The sequence below is a fragment of the Phlebotomus papatasi genome, chromosome 1, assembly GCF_024763615.1.
Source record: "Phlebotomus papatasi isolate M1 chromosome 1, Ppap_2.1, whole genome shotgun sequence".
Lineage (NCBI taxonomy): Eukaryota > Metazoa > Arthropoda > Insecta > Diptera > Psychodidae > Phlebotomus > Phlebotomus papatasi.
In genome coordinates, this window is record NC_077222.1 from 1423116 (window position 1) to 1439337 (window position 16222).

At 34.6% G+C, this 16222-nt stretch overlaps 2 protein-coding genes across 3 annotated transcripts; one reads left to right on the forward strand and one right to left on the reverse strand.

Annotated features, from left to right (window-relative positions):
- The first annotated feature begins 1684 nt into the window (after positions 1-1684).
- LOC129799851 (serine protease easter-like) lies at positions 1685-8174 on the forward strand. Of its 2 annotated transcripts, none has more exons than XM_055844095.1 (8): positions 1685-1992; positions 4803-4978; positions 5040-5205; positions 5268-5666; positions 5733-5857; positions 7700-7718; positions 7793-7822; positions 7884-8174. In XM_055844095.1, the coding sequence occupies exons 1-8, from the start codon at positions 1929-1931 to the stop codon at positions 8024-8026; spliced, it is 1122 nt and encodes a 373-aa protein (XP_055700070.1). In that variant the 5' UTR covers positions 1685-1928; the 3' UTR covers positions 8027-8174. The 2 variants fall into 2 exon arrangements, with proteins under 2 accessions (XP_055700070.1, XP_055700071.1); XM_055844096.1 differs by having other exon boundaries at positions 1771-1992; positions 4803-4972.
- LOC129799849 (exocyst complex component 5) lies at positions 8139-13009 on the reverse strand. The gene is made up of 5 exons (XM_055844093.1): positions 12892-13009; positions 11576-12835; positions 8973-9205; positions 8391-8898; positions 8139-8322 (listed from the first exon to the last, which is right to left on the reverse strand). The coding sequence occupies exons 1-5, from the start codon at positions 12919-12921 to the stop codon at positions 8215-8217; spliced, it is 2139 nt and encodes a 712-aa protein (XP_055700068.1). The 5' UTR covers positions 12922-13009; the 3' UTR covers positions 8139-8214.
- Between the last annotated feature and the right edge of the window lie 3213 nt (positions 13010-16222).

The following is a 16222-nucleotide window of genomic DNA, read 5'->3' on the forward strand; positions in this document are numbered from 1 at the left end:
AAGATAATATACAATTATGTCAGATACAGTATTCAAAGATATTCGACTTATAAAATGGTATCAAAACCGGTAAGCAACGTGGGAAGAGACAGTTAAGAAAAATTGGTTTTCCCAAAGTTTTCGGCTCGGGCTCCAAGCCTTCCTCCTAATTTGGTTAAATCTATTCTTTTCTTGCTTCTAAGAAATTTAAAAAAAAATCTTCAGAGTGAAAATTGTTTTAAAAAAAAAGTTGCAAAAATCTAGAAATACAAGAGCAGTGCCCAAGAGCCTATGTCCTGTAAATCAAGAGGACCTTGAGGTAGACTTGAAGTCCGACCCGAAAGCTTTGGAAAAATTTTACTTTTTCTTAGCTGCATCTTCTCCCGACGATTATCGGTTTTTAAAGTCGTTTAGGCGGATATTTCATCCACATACGTCAATGACCTTGGATAATTCTTCTAATGAATGTTCAAGGTCAGAGTTTAAATAAGTTCTAGAAGGTGTATTTAACAACCGAACGGGGTAAGTTTGGATTTGTTAGAAAGGTCTTGGAATTCCGAAAAAGTTTATATGAATTCTCTTGTTTGGGATTGATAAAACTTCTTGAAGAAACGAAAGAGAACTCCAACAAATTTGAACTTATGAATGATTCTTTTTCCCTTAGGTTGTACTTACTCTCTTTATTTATTTCAAGCGGTTATCAATTTGAATCAAATGTTGTTTAGGCGAACATTTCATCTATATTCTACAATGACCTTGAATCATTCTTGTAACGGTTTTCAAGGTCAGAGGTTAAAAAACTCTACTAGAAAGCGTATTTATCAACCGATTGGTTTACCTTTCGTTTTGTTTGAAAGGTATTAAATATTGCTTAAACAGACATTTCATCCATATACTACAATGACTTTAAATAATTCTTCTAATGGTTTTCAAGGTCAGAGGTTAAAAAGCTTTATTAGAAAACGTATTAATCAATCAATTTGCTTAAGTTTGATTTTGTTTCAAAGGTGGTAAATATTGCTTAAACGGATATTTAATTCATAATACAATGACCTTGACTCATTCTTGTAACGATTTTCAAGCTCATAGGTTAAATGGGTCAAATAGCTCTACTAGAAAGCGTATTTATCAACCGATTGGCTTAAATTTAGTTATGTTTGAAAGGTATTAAATATTACTTAAATAGATATTTCATCCATATAGTACAATGACCTTGTATCATTCTTGTAACAATTTTCAAGGTCAGAAGATAAAAGGGTCTACAAAAAGAGAATTTATCAACCGATTTCCGAAAGTTTGGATTTATTTGAAAGGTTTTGGAATTTAGAAAAGGTTTAGTTAAGTACATGTGATTATTTTTGACGAAGTGAAAAGTAATTTAAAAAAGAACTTACACATGTTTTTCCCCTGAATTGGGCTAGTGAACAATGCGAGAATTCCGCAAATTTAGAAGGCATTTCCATCCCTATTTTTTGTATTATTTATACAAAAGAAGTATCGGAAATATTATTTCCAAATAAATATTAATGCGATGCGAATTATCTCGCAGGAAAGTCTTGGATTTCCCTAAACAAAATTCCCAGTGAAACGTCATCATTATCAGTGTTGCAGTGAAAGAAAATCGAGAATGTCTGATTGTGTGCGAACGACTTCATTCACTTTCCTTCATTCTTCTGATCTTCAAAGTCACGGGGATTAACAGTAGAATTCGTGAGATTCAAGTATTGAAGTCACCCTGTAAATTAGCATACAATCTCAGGTTTTCTGTTCATATATTACCAGTAATATCACACACTGTGGTCAGCCCAGTGACTGGTTTGTTGAAACAGTCGTCCGGGAGCATTCCCCAAGTGCTCATCGTTCCATACTTTCGTGGTGACAATATTTTTTTTTACTTAATTTTCTTTCTCTGGTTTTCCCAATATCAAAATCCTACCAATAATCCCATTATGAGTGCTCGAATAAACTACCTATGTGCCCTGATCATTTTGTGGCTAAACTTAGTTAATGCGGGTAAGTTGCAAGTAGAGGTCAAGTTTAGCATTATGTACCCAACACGTACATAATTACATATTAAATTATATATACGTGTTCGGCAGAGATAAAAGACATTTATTTCCCAAGTGGCATAGGCCCTAAGGGAATCTTAAGAGATGTGAAAATTATTAGGAAAGTGATAGTATCGTTGATAAATTCAAAAAGATGCGTCATCGTTGGATACCCAACGGCTTTTCGAGGGGAATTTTCATTGCAGACACTGACGAATTTATATGAATTAGTTTCCTTTTTTTTTACACTTTAATCACTTTATATATGTAAGATTCCCATACATTGGCTTCTCACAAAATTACTTGATAAACCTGCTATTCGACAATACAACTTACGATCGTACAGTGGAGGAGACAACGATCTGGGAAAATACGAATCATTAACACATGGAGTAGTTTTTCAATGCCAAAATATCTTTCCAGCAGCAAATAGCGTAAATAAGATATGTAAATGTTTGAACTGAAGAAAGAACATCTTTGAAAAGAAATAGAAATGCTTTTTCTCCCAAATACCGGGAAGTCCATTTAATGGGTGTTCTCATATAGAAGAACACCTTGAAGAACTTTAATTTCTTGCAAGTTGCAATCGATTTCGATACACAAGGCCACATCGTTACGCTCAGAGATCTTCTTCAATCTGAGACGGAGATTGTTTCTTTTCGCGTCTGAGATCATTTATCTTTGTCTAACTATCGAAAAAATACAATGACCTGAATGATTCACATAAATCAACTAATCTGAAAATGTTGAAAAAAATTAATAATATAGATATAAATGTTTAGTTTAGAGTAACCTACAGTTAAAGTTTTTATCAAGTGACTTGTACAATTCTAGGTCTTTAAAATTTAAGAAAAAGTCAAGAATGGGTGTATTGAAATGGTAATTGTGAAGTTATATGACGTTCACTCCAGGTTTTTTTACGGAAAATTTGGTTAGAATTAAATTCCAAAGTTTAAAAAAAAGGTTTCACAGTTAAGGATTCACCCAACCGAATTTAAAAAATTAATGTGCTAAAGAATGTTTAAAACATTTCCAACCCGATAGATAAAATAAAGTTTTGAGGTACTCTCATAAAAAAAATGAGTTTGATACTGGGGTAATATGGTCAGCCCTTGAATGTCATTAGCCTTTGAACATTAATTTTTTTTTTTGAAAAGCTAAAATTATATATAATAAAATAGGATAACTACGAAAGAAAATTAATAATTAAAATCGGGATTTTGCTTTAGGAACAGACATAATTGCAAGTTTACTACTTTCCCCTAAGCAGTCTTCAGACTAGAAGTTTAGCCCAGTTCACGAAGGTCTCAACATCCTAAATGGCAACCAATTTCATTGCTTTTTTAGAGCCTAATAGTTCACTTATCTTTAAAAATCCAATTCTGGGTTAAATTTTTCCAGAAAATCGTCATTTATAAGAAATTAGAGCAGTTAAGTCATCTGGCTAAGCTGGCTAAGCCTTATACGGGTTTCAGATCTAAGGCTTAGCCATCTGGCTTAATAATCTATTAGATTTTGAAAAATCAATAAAATTGCTTGTTATTTAGATTTTTGAAACCTTCGGAAACTGGGCTAAACCTCCGGTCTGAAGCCGACATTGTATCTGAAGCCCCTACTACTTGGGTCCCGGTCAAAATATCGAACGCCAAAATCCCGAACGCCAAAATCCCGAAAGCCAAAATCTCGAATTCTTAAATGTGTCATAGCTACTCCCACGATTGTACCCGCGCTTGCTGGAGGCAAAGGGAAATTTTCTGTGTCTTAGGAAATTATTCTAAACATTTTCCTCCATATAATTTCATCAATTTCAGGATATTGAATATTCGGGATTTTGGCTTTCGGTATTTTGGCCTTTTCAGGATTTTGGCGTTCGGGATTTTGCCTTTCGGGATTTTGCCTTTCGGGATTTTAGCTTTCGGGATTTTGGCTGCCACCGTACTACTTAAAGTTGCAATCCATCGCGAAAAGTGTTGTACTTAAGGATCCCCTCAATCGAATTTAAAAAAATAATATGCCAATGAAAGCTGATAAAATTTCCCACAAGATAGATAAAAAGTTTAGAGGTTCTTTGATTTTAAATCCGGTTAGATATATCTCAAAACTGTAAACATTTAGGACATAAAAGATATAAAGCTTCAGGAAAACTCTTGTAACTAAAAATATTCCTTACCAATTTTCATAATTTTAATTGCTAAAGACAGCTTAGAAAAATTCCTAAAAGATAGATAAAATAAAGTTTGGTGGTTCTATTGTTATAAGTCCGGATCTTTCAGTATAGAATAATACAAAGTTTTCGGAAAATCCTTACAATTAGGTTAAACCAGTTTAGAAACATTCTAGTACTTATAGATAAATAAAAATAATATTCTACGTCACAAATAAAACCATTTAGATGTTCATTTTTTTTAAAATTTATTTTCAGGATTTTGTTTACTTTTTTATTTATTTTATTTTTGTGAAAACTTTTAGAGTTAAAGACTCCCCTAACCGAATTTAATAAATTTAAAAATATTTCAAATAAAGTTTCATGGTCTTTCTGTATTCAATCTCGTCAGATTATCCCAAAACTGCTAATGTTCAAAACAATAAAATTTCCAATTATTTGGAAAACCTTCAATTAAAACCGATCCTAATAGATTTTCAGGGTTTAAAGTGCTCAAGAAAGTTCGAAAATTTCATAAAACAAGATTTGAGATTATTATATTTTAAATCCAACTCAAAATATTAAACTTTATCAAAGGTTTTTGACTATTTTCTTCAATTTATTATCCACAGAATATTCAGAAACGTATGGAAATTGCAATTTCCCTGAAGGAGGCGAGGGAGTTTGTGTAAAATTACAAGAATGCAGGGAACTCTATGACATTATTAAGAACAAGCGACCACTATATGAAGAAGATAAGGAGTATCTTCGTAACAGGCAGTGTGGATACTTCCATGAAACAGTTGCAGTAAAAATAGCTTTGTATCTCTGAATATCGTGCATAATGTTTTAATTACTGTTAATTCCAGGTGTGTTGTGAACCTGATGTGGCTAGCAACGCAAACTTTGGCAATAATTTACTACCCGATCCATCTTCGGGAATGTGTGGCATTGACACATCCAACAGAATTTATGGTGGAGAAGTCACGAAGATCGACGAATATCCCTGGATGGTGCTTCTCAGATACAAAAAACGTAAAGAAAAGAAAATACGAGAAAATCTCATTGGAGACGAATTACAAAAATTTTCCTTATAGCTGGCAATCGATTTGGGTTTCATTGTGGAGGAGTCTTGATCAATAATCGATACGTTATGACTGCAAGTCATTGTGTTAATGGAAGAGACATCCCTGTTGACTGGTCACTCCATCAGGTTCGTCTCGGAGAACATGATACGTCCAAGAATCCAGATTGCGAAGAGGATGATTGTGCACCTACACCGAAGGACATTTTGATTGAAGACAGAATCCCACATCCCAACTACATCCCAACATCCAGAAACCAGAGAAACGACATTGCCCTGCTCAGACTCGCTGAAACCGTCCGATTTAACGATTTCATCAAGCCAGTTTGCTTGCCAACTGCTTCTCATTTGAGGAATAACGATTTTGTGGGACAATCCATGGATGTAGCCGGATGGGGCAAGACAGAAAGCGGTAAGATCTTCAACAAGAAAAAGCTCTTTTTCGAAAATCAATTACGATTTTGTGAATATCTTTCAGTGAGTGCCAGTAACGTGAAACTGAAGGTACGAGTAAATGGAGTCAGTAAATCAACCTGCAATTCCATCTACAGTCGTCAAAATGTTGTGATTGGAGACGAACAGATTTGCGCAGGAGGGGAAAAGGTATTCTTTTATTAAATCTCTAGAGTAATATTGAATTATGTAGGGGTCCTCGAAAACCGGACATAAACTAATTAATTCGAAATTTCAAGAACTTTAAAAAAACTCCAATTTGAGCAAATCTGTTTAGCTTTTCACGTTTAAGGTGATTTTTTGTCATGGGTGTAAAAAATCTTGCGGTTAAGACTCTCCTCAATCCATTTTCATCACGTTAGGGATTTTAAAAAGCTGAGAAAATTTCCTAAAGGGTACATAAAATAAGGTCTTCAAATTCTTTCCATTAGTACCTGATTAGATATATCTCAAAATTGTAAAGGTTTACAGATAAGGCTTAAACCTTTAAAGAGTTTACAGATAAGGCTAATAACCGTTTATTATTTATTATCATTTATTATTATTTTATTTATTAACCGTTTTTAATAATTTTTACCGATTAAGAAATCTGAGAAAATTTTATAAAAGATGAATAAATTAAAGTCGTGAGATTCTCCCACTTAGCATCTTGTTAGATCTATCTCAAAATTTTAAAGTTGTACATATATAAAAATTACAAGGATTCAGTCAAACCCTTACAATTAAGATTATTCCCTACCGTTTTCAATGATTTCAAGTGCATAAGAAAGGTAGAAAAATTTCCAAAGAGCTGCTTAAAACCTAGTCTTGAGATTCTTTCATTTAATATCATTTTAGATATGTCTCAAAATTGTGAAGATTCCGGACGTATAATTGCAAGGATTCAGTCAAACCTGTATAACTAAGATTATTTCCTACCGTTTTTGATGTTTTAAAGTGCATAAGAAATGTAGGAAAATTTCCTAGGACGTGGTTAAAACCCAGTCTTCAGATTCTTTCATTTAAAACCTGGTTAGATATGTCTCAAAATAGAGAAGGTTCCGGACGTATAATTGCAAGGATTCAGTCAAACCTGTGTAACTAAGATTATTCCCTGCCGTTTTTAATGATTTTAAATGCACAAGAAAGGTAGGAAAATTTTCTAGGAGGTGGTTAAAATTTAGTCTTCAGATTATTTCATTTAATATTTGGTTAGATATGTCTCAAAATTGTGAAGGTTCCGAACGTATAATTGCAAGGATTCAGTCAAACTTTTACAATTAAGATTATCCCCAACCGTTTTTAATGATTTCAAGTGAATTAGAAAGATAGGAAAATTTCCTAGTAGGTAGTTAAAACCTAGTTATGAGATTCTTTCATTTAATATTTGGTTAGATATGTCTCAAAATTATGAAGGTTCCATACGTATAATTGCAAAGATTCAGTCAAACCTGTATAACTAAATTTATTCCCTACCGTTTTTAATTATTTCAAGTGCATAAGAAAGGTAGGAAAATTTTCTAGGAGGTGTTTAAAATCTAGTCTTGAGAATCTTTCATTTAAAACCTGGTTAGATATGTCTCAAAATTATGAAGGTTCCGGACGTATAATTGCAAAGATTCAGTCAAACTTGTATAACTAAGATTATTCCCTACCGTTTTTAATGATTTCAAGTGCATAAGAAAGGTAGGGAAATTTTCTAGGACGTGGTTAAAATTTAGGCTTCAGATTCTTTCATTTAAAATCGGGTCAGATATGTCTCAAAATGGAGGAGGTTCCGGACGTATAATTACAAGGATTCAGTCAAACCTGTATAACTAAGATTGTTCTCTACCGTTTTTAATAATTTCAAGGGCTAAGGAAAGCTGAGAAAATTCCCTAAGGGGTAGTTAAAATAAAACACTCAAGTTCTTTGACTTTAAATCCGGTCAGATATGTCTCAAAATTGAAAATCTTCAAGAGAACGTAAATATTGTAATTTTCATAGTAACTTATCACTTCTTTTCTTTCCAGGGAAAAGATTCTTGCAGAGGTAAGTTGGATTTTTTATTATTCACAGTTTATTTATTTTATTATTCTCTTTTTATTTATTTGTTTTTTTTTTAGGTGATTCGGGTGGACCCCTAGTTGCTTTGGGTAAGTTTTCGTCATCGTATTTGTAGATTAAAAACCTAAAAATCAACTTTAAATCTTTCAGATAATAAATCCCCTAGACCTTATTGGTTCTGTGTGGGTTTGGTATCTTTCGGACCCTCACCCTGTGGCCTTGAGGGCTGGCCAGGAGTCTACACTAAAGTGTCTCACTATATCTCCTGGATTCAGAATACTGTTCGTGCCTGATTCATTGTGATGTGTCTTAAAACGAAATCTCTGTACTGCTTGTTTTTTGTAATCTTGATTAAAGGCATTTAAAAATCTAATTCCCAATAATAATTTTTCCCAAGAAAAGACGTTTATGAGTCAATAAAGTGAATATATTTACGCTACAGTGAGGTTTTTGTATTCATTTCCTTGTTTATCTTTGCAATTTATATTCTATGATCATTCATTCCTTTCAGAGAATTGGATATCTTGATCGTTTTATAATCACTTCGTAACTGGATAAAGTTCATCACAACTGATTTGTCCAGGGAATTCTGAAAGGGAATAAGGTTTTTTTTTAGTTACCGGAGACATGCAATTCGGGAACAATGGTTGTTTTTACCAATGTTTCTCCTCCACAGACTTCCTGAAGATTCTCATGCTTCACTAGCAGAAGATTGCAGAGAGCATGGAGCACATCAAAGAGCTGTGTCACCAGAGGACTCTTCAGCTCTCTTACGCACTTCCTGTACTCATTAACATCACAGATGGCGCACATAGCTCCTGCGGTATTGTACTGAAATTGCTGCAAATGATCAAAAATTACCCGATGGAGCCTAACTCCCAATTCCGTCATGACCGATGCCAGATTCTCCCCATCGATGCATCCCTGGATCTGCACAATTGCCGGCATGAGCTGTTGGACAACATGAAGACATGCCGGGGAAGCCACAGTGTCAATATCAGTGTCTGGCTTGAAGTCAGACTTCCTCTGTTCGCTCTGCAGGTAAACCTTGACCCAACCCAACAAAGCATTGATAGATCTATCCAAACCAGAATCCAGTTTACTCTCAATCTGATCTAGCATAATCCTCTTCTTCTCAATGCAATCGACATAGCGCGGAGTTGAACTGCAAGTCCAGAAACGAAATCTTGATTTCCAGACTTGTTATGTGCTAACCAAATCAATTAACAGAGAACTTACACAACGCACGGCAGAATACTTGCACTGTACGTCTTCTCCAGGAGATGTACGATTGTATTGCTCTTCTGAACACAGTCAAAAAAGTATATTTGCGGATGATTCTTGCTCTCAGCAAGTGGAATGGCATGGAGACCAAGCTCAAGGGCATAATCCACATGCTCATGCATCAAATATCTCAGGAGAATATCAGCCAGGCGAATGGCATTGGATGGAAGATCGCTTTTCTTTGAGAGCTGCAAGAAATTTGCTCACCTCAGTTTGATTTGATTGATTTCGATGACTTTCTTTATCATTAAAGCTTCATAGGCCCACCGCTAGTGGCGCTAAAATCGCGTTTTTTGTTACAAATCCCGGAAAACTTTCCACGAAGCATATTCTTCAAATTTCCTTACGTTTATTGATTAATTTAATCCATATTATGCGTAATGAATTGTTAATTGCATTCCTTACAACTTTTCTGAACATTTGAAAGTTCATTAGATGACCGCAAGTAGCGCTAGAATTGTATCTTCTGCTGAATGTTGCAAAAAATACTACTTGAGACATTTTCTTTAATTTTGAAATTGTCTATTGGAATATTTCAATTCTTCACAACTTCGCTGAACATTAGAGCTTCGTTGGACACCCATTAGTGGCGCTGAAATCGCACTTTCTGCTTTATGTTGTGTAAAATACTGCATGAGGCATTTTTTTCATTTTAGAAGTGTCTATAGGCCCATTACATTTACCTTGTGCGTAATGCAAAACTAAATTCAATTCTACAGAACTTCTCTGAACATTAGAACTTCATGGGAACGCCACTATTGGCGCTAAAATCGCAGACACTGCTTTTTGTTAAGAAAAATACTCCATGAGGCATCCTGATTAATTTTAAAGGTATCTATTGTCCAATTAAATTCATATTATGCGAAATTGAAAGCTGAATTTAATTCTTCACAACTTTCCTTGACATTAGAACTTCATTGAACAACCATAAGTGGCGCTGAAATCGAATTTTCTGCTTTTTATTGCGGAAAATACTCCTCGAGGCATTTTAATTAATTTCAAAGCTATCTATTGTCTCTTTAAATGCATATTATGCGCAATTGAAAGCGGAATTTAATTCTTCACAACTTTCCTGGACATTAGAACTTCATGTAACAGCCACTAGTGGCGCTAAAATCGAATTTTCTGCTTTACATTGCGGAAAATACTCCTCGAGGCATTCTAATTAATTTTAAAGGTAACTATTGTCCAATAAAATTAATATTATGCGGAATTGAAAGCAGAATTTAATTCTTCAATACTTTTCTGGACATTAGAACTTCATGTAAGAGCCTCTAGTGGCGCTAAAATCGAATTTCCATCGTTATATTGCAGAAAATACTCCATGAGGAGTTCTCATTAATTTTAAAAGTAACTATTGTCCAATTAAATTAATATTATGCGCAATTGAAAACTGAATTCAACTCTTCACAACTTTCCTGAACAACAGAACTTCATTGAACAGCCGCTAGTGGCGCTAAAATCGAATTTCCACCGTTATATTGCGGAAAATACTCCATGAGACGTCCTCATTAATTTTAAAGGTATGTATTGTCTCTTTAAATTAATATTATGCGCAATTGAAAGCTGAATTTAATTCTTCACAACTTTCCTGGATATTAGAACTTCATGGAACAGCCACTAGTGGCGCTAAAATCGAATTTTCTACTTTACATTGCGGAAAATACTCCTCGAGGCGTACTAATTAATTTTAAAGGTATCTATTGCCTCTTTAAATTCATATTATTCGTAACTGAAAACTGAATTTAATTCTTCACAACTTTTCTAAACATTAGAACTTCATTGAACAGCCACTAGTGGCACTAAAATTGAATTTCCAGCGTTATATTGCAGAAAGTACTCAGTAAGACGTCATCATTAATTCTAGAGGTATCTATTGCCTCTTTAAATTCATATTATACGCAATTGAAAGCAGAATTTAATTCTTCACAACTTTTCTGAACATCAGAACTTTATTGCACGGCCACTAGTGGCGCTAATATTGAATTTTCTGCTTTATATTGCGGAAAATGCTCCATGAGGCGTCCTCGTTAATTTTAAAGGTAACTATTGTCCATTTAAACTCATATTATTCGTAACAGAAAACTGAATTTAATCCTTCACAACTTTCCTGGACATTAGAACTTCATGGAACAGCCACTAGTGGCGCTAGAATCGTATTTTGAGCTTCATATCACGAAGAAATTTTAATTAAGAATTTTCTTCTATTTTATTTCTTTTATTTTTTATTTGTTCATCAATTGGGTTCAATCCTTCTAGTTCAATGCATCGCAACATTTTTGAACATCAAAGGTTCTTTGAAAAACCGCTAGTAGCGCTAAAATCGTAATTTCTGCATCATGCCTTGTAAATCTTTCCAAGAAGCTTTTCCTATGACTTCAATATCTAGTTTACTTATTTTATTAATCACAAAGGATAATTAAATTTTTTTCCCAGAACTCTGCACAATTAAAATTCACCTAAACTACCGCAAGAAAAGCGCATTTTTCCTTCAATAAAACGGAGAAGCTTTTGCATGAAGCATATGCATCATGCAAAAAGGGGAGGTTTTTACTTACCAGGCGACACCTTTTGAAGGCCATTTTGGATTCTTGGAGCAGATTAATCGCCAATTCCTCCGACAGGAAGGTCTCTCCTCCGTAATCCTCAATCTGGGCAATGTTTATGTTGGCTCTCGTGCCAATAAGAGCCTGAACGTCGCGCTTAAGCTCTTGGAAGCGTTCAGTTTGTCTCTTCTGATGCTTCTTGCTTTTGTAGAAATCCCGGAGTTCCGTGGAGCACTTTGCATCGAGAACCTTCGCCTCAATCTCAATGTAAGTGGCCAGATGCTTGGCGAAGATGATAGCTGTCAGTTTTTCTAGCATATCATCGTCACTCTCCATCGTGAATTCAGCCAAATCTCCGGAAAGCTTCATTGTCCGGGAATACATGTCGTAGAGAGTTTTGAGGTATTTGTCCAGATCCCGGCGATCCTCCAGCTTTGTCTGGGCATATTGATTGATCTTTAACTGGTAGATGTTGAGGATGAACTTGGACATGACGAGGTCAGGACTGGCAAAGACTTTCTTGATGATGGAATAATGATGACGACACATGGGCAGGATTCCACCAAAGATATCCTTCCCTCCGTACGTCGAGGCCTGGCTCTGCTCAATATAGGCGTCTATGCACTGAGAATATCCCTTAAACTGCGACAGGATGCTTGCAATATGCTTCATAGCTTCGATATCTTCAGATTTCTGGGCATTGGCAAACTCCTCAATCAACGCTCTCTCAATCTCATCATACTTCGCCTCAATTTTCTTCTTGGCCTCGCCAAACTTCTCCGTGGGCAGATCCTGGGAGATTGTATACAGTTTCTGGATGATGTCAGCAGCCTCGAAGAGTTTACTCTTGTCACTGAAGATGTCATTGATCAACCTCCCAGGAATCAAAAATTCACTCATGTGATTGAGCAAACGCTGAGCTTCTACCGTGCGACTCCTGGGAGTATTGACATTCTCCAGTTGCTCTCCCAAATGGATAATCTTGCCAGCAACGGAATTTATCTTCTCATCGAGCTGATGGAACCAATCTACGGACACTTGATGCTTCTCCTGCAACTTATCAATGTTGCTGGCATGGAATTTCTGCTCATCTTTGAGAGCTTCTTCCAGCTTTTCACATTTCCTCTGCTGTCGCTCCTGCAGGATGGTCAGATCCTTGATTGTTTGAACAAATGTCTCATGCAGAAGATCCGGATCAAACTCTTCTGGGCCCAGTTCATTGCTCGTCCTCCAGGTGAGCCTCTCAATGAACTCTGCCACATCAAAGGGCTCCTGAAAAGACCATTCCTCAGTTCGGAACTCCTTGGCTCTGAACAATCTCTAGTTACCTGTTCCAATTCTTCCATATGGGCATTCATCTTATCACAAATTCACAAAAACACTTTTGTTGATATTTTTGACCGAAAATCTTCCCATTAAAAAACTGTTATACTAACCCAGCTGGACATGCGAAAACATTACTCACTGATACTGGAGGCCTTACATGTAAGGTGAAAGTTTTGAATAGGAGAAATAGGTCCTAGAATTTGAGTTTACAGTAGACTCTCACTCAATCGGCTCTTTTTCAATCGGGCGAAAAATTTTGTTGACAATTTTCACGTTTAATTATGAAGCTAATTATGAATTTACAAAGGCTTTGACGCCTAAATCTATCGATAAATTGGATGACATTTTGCCCCATATACCCGATTGAGAGAGAGTCTACTGTACGAGCTTTTATAGCTAGATAAATTATCAAATTGTTTTGCGACTCACATTTTTAGCTAAATACGGAACATGTCTCTTAACATTTCGATCCGTGGTACATTTCCTTTAAGCCAAAAATTAGATTATCGTACTAATGGTTGAATAAATTAGCTACATATACCACATCTATCCGTAGATTCTTTAAAAAAAAATACCGATAAATTGAATTAGGGCATTTACTATTTACAGCTAAGTTTTAAAGCGAAGTTTGGAAAATTGGAAGTTATTCCTTATTTCAACATTCAGCTGCTAAAATAAATCACATTTCCATATCATAATCGTATTTGCGTAGTTTTGTTACATTTCTGTTTGAAGATTTAAATCAGGTTGATACTTTATACTTAAAGATTTTTATCGGAGTATATGAATCTGTGTTTAAAACATAATTTAAAGAGTCTGACATATGTATGCTCCGACATTAGGTGGCGTTGTAAGCTTATTCGGTGATTTCTTTCGCAAAACTCTGTCATTTCCTCAAGAAACTCAAAAAAGATGTAGGATAATTTTGTAAATTTGCTTTTTTACAGAAAAATGAAACAAATTTGACTGAAACTGAGGTGACATGATAATTTCTTTTCGATAGTATCGACTGTCAATTCTAAAAATTTTTAAACGATAGCTGCACTTTTGTAAATAATACAAATATTTATCAACAGTCACATTCTATTAATAATGTCACAATAAATGGCCGAACAATGCGTAGAAAGTCAATATTTACTTAATCTATCAGAAACAGATTTATCGATACTATCGATTCGATAGATTGACCTTCGAATACAAGGCCCAAACTTTACACTTTTATGAAAATTACCTTTTAATTTCACTGATAAAATGGGTTAAATTAATCGTCAAAAAAAAAACGTAGTACCTTTTTTGCTGCCATCGACAAAATTGACTACATTGAAGATTTTGTTAAAAGTGGAATGTGACTGTCAATTCTCGCGCGTATTTTACACTATAAATTAAATAAAATTTCAGTTGTTTTATGTTGATCTGGTAAGAACTAAGTAAGTCACAAAAACAAAAAAAAAATATGATTTTAAGCGACATATTTATGATGCATTCTGAAACATCCACATTCGGTTCTGAAACGGATCTCTTTCCAAAATGGACCACAATAATGGAGTGCATTTCGGAATACAATTTTTTTTTTAATTCTTTCCTGTTTTCTTTGAATACTGAGCCAAAGGGAGCCTTCAAAATGCAAATCATAGAGACAGAATGATGTGGAGAAGGCTCTGAAAGCATTTAGGAGCGAGGAATATCTGAGAGAAGCAGTGAGAGAATTCAATGTGTCAAAAAGTGCGATTTTCACAGGCAAGTCTGGCAAGTGTCTAGTGAAATGCCAGACTGGGCTTCCCAAAACTTACTCTCAAAAGCGAGAAGGAGCTGGTGCAATGGATCTTAGATTGTCCCAATCCGTGGCATCCAATACCCAAAGATCAACTGTTGGACACTATGTGTACTATTATGCCCCTTGCTCCAAAATACCCATATTTCTTTGTTCCGAAATACCCACAACGTTCTGAAATGGACCATTTTTACTTCTTTGTATTTTTGCTATTTGACATAAAAAACTAGGGAAAAGCGCGCTACCTTCAGACGATTGAAGCTTCGCACAATTCATTTCTTCAATTTAATTAATTTTATTAATTAAATCAATTTTATACATTAATTTGGCCCATTGTAATATTATATTTTAATAGCTGAACCAATGCCTTAAATGTGCAGAAAAGTACTGTGTGTAAAGTCCAGTAAACACATACGAAAAAATTGAGTTGTCCCAAGCTGGATTAGTCGAAACGTAGCGTGTTTTCCCCTATGCCTTTTTCAATAAATTTTAGTAGGAATCTTATTCAGGATAAAATAAGGAATATAAATATTAATTTCAACAAGGAAAAAATATTTTGGGAAGTCAATAATGTATTTAAAAGTTGAAAATGCTAAAACTAGATCGTAAATGTACCACACTACCCTATCAAAATATAATGCCTACTCAAAATATGTGTAATTTATGTATTGTGCAGGGTAAGTGGTACAAGTTGGACCATGGTACAAGTTGAACAATGGTACAAGTTGGACAGGGCTTTTTTCTTGCTAAATTTAGTACTTAATTTTTATTTGTATATTTTTAGTTTTATAATTTGGTTCCTTTTGGTTAAAAAAAATAGTACTGTATTGTATTTATCAAGAAAAAATCCTTGTCCAACTTCTATCACTTTACCCTATGCACACCCGTCAAATCATTGCTCTACCTGCCGATTTTACTCTGAGGTTTTTTGAATTTTAACGGTATATTCTAGTACATTCAGAGAAAATCTGCAGATTCTCGGCAGAATTTCTCCCTAGAAAATCTGCATAACCTCCATTACTTCACAAAAATATTGTTGATTTATGAAGAAACTGTAGAAGTTATAAAGAAAATTGTATGCTCTGCTTAACAAGCATTACCGAGTACACATTTTCGATAAGTAAAAAAACTGCGTGCAAAAATACTAATTTCTTAAAAACCGCCAATCGAATGATACAAAAACACGAAATTTTGGTCGACAATCTGTTTAAAGTTTTCACTTCACTATTCTCTACTTAGAACACGGCATCGCATAATTCTTTATTTTATATAAACACTGTGAAATCACCAAGAGAATCACTCTATTGATTTTTGCAAACTTCAGTGAAAAATTTTCCATCTTTTCTGACACAGCTGTCTGGAAAGTCTGGAATGTAGAAAAAATCTACAGAATATCTACAGAAATTCGTTTAGAGATTCGTCAGAAAATCTGCCGAAATATTCTGACGAATTTTGTCCCAAGCCCAAATAAAATTCGTAAGAATATCTACAGAATTTATCTGCAGATATTCTGTAGAGGTGTAGATTTTCTCTACAGAAATCTTAAAGATATCTGCAGATAT

Bases quoted from the DNA above. Each gene is read 5' to 3' on its own strand.
- LOC129799851 (XM_055844095.1), top strand. From the start codon at position 1,929: ATGAGTGCTCGAATAAACTACCTATGTGCCCTGATCATTTTGTGGCTA. The intron at 4,979-5,039 runs GTAAAAATAGCT...TGTTAATTCCAG, and splicing joins ACTTCCATGAAACAGTTGCA to GTGTGTTGTGAACCTGATGT. The intron at 5,206-5,267 runs GTAAAGAAAAGA...TTTTCCTTATAG, and splicing joins GCTTCTCAGATACAAAAAAC to CTGGCAATCGATTTGGGTTT.
- LOC129799849 (XM_055844093.1), bottom strand. From the start codon at position 12,921: ATGAATGCCCATATGGAAGAATTGGAACAG. The intron at 12,836-12,891 runs GTAACTAGAGAT...TGGTCTTTTCAG, and splicing joins ATATGGAAGAATTGGAACAG to GAGCCCTTTGATGTGGCAGA. The intron at 8,899-8,972 runs GTAAGTTCTCTG...CTGGACTTGCAG, and splicing joins AGTATTCTGCCGTGCGTTGT to TTCAACTCCGCGCTATGTCG.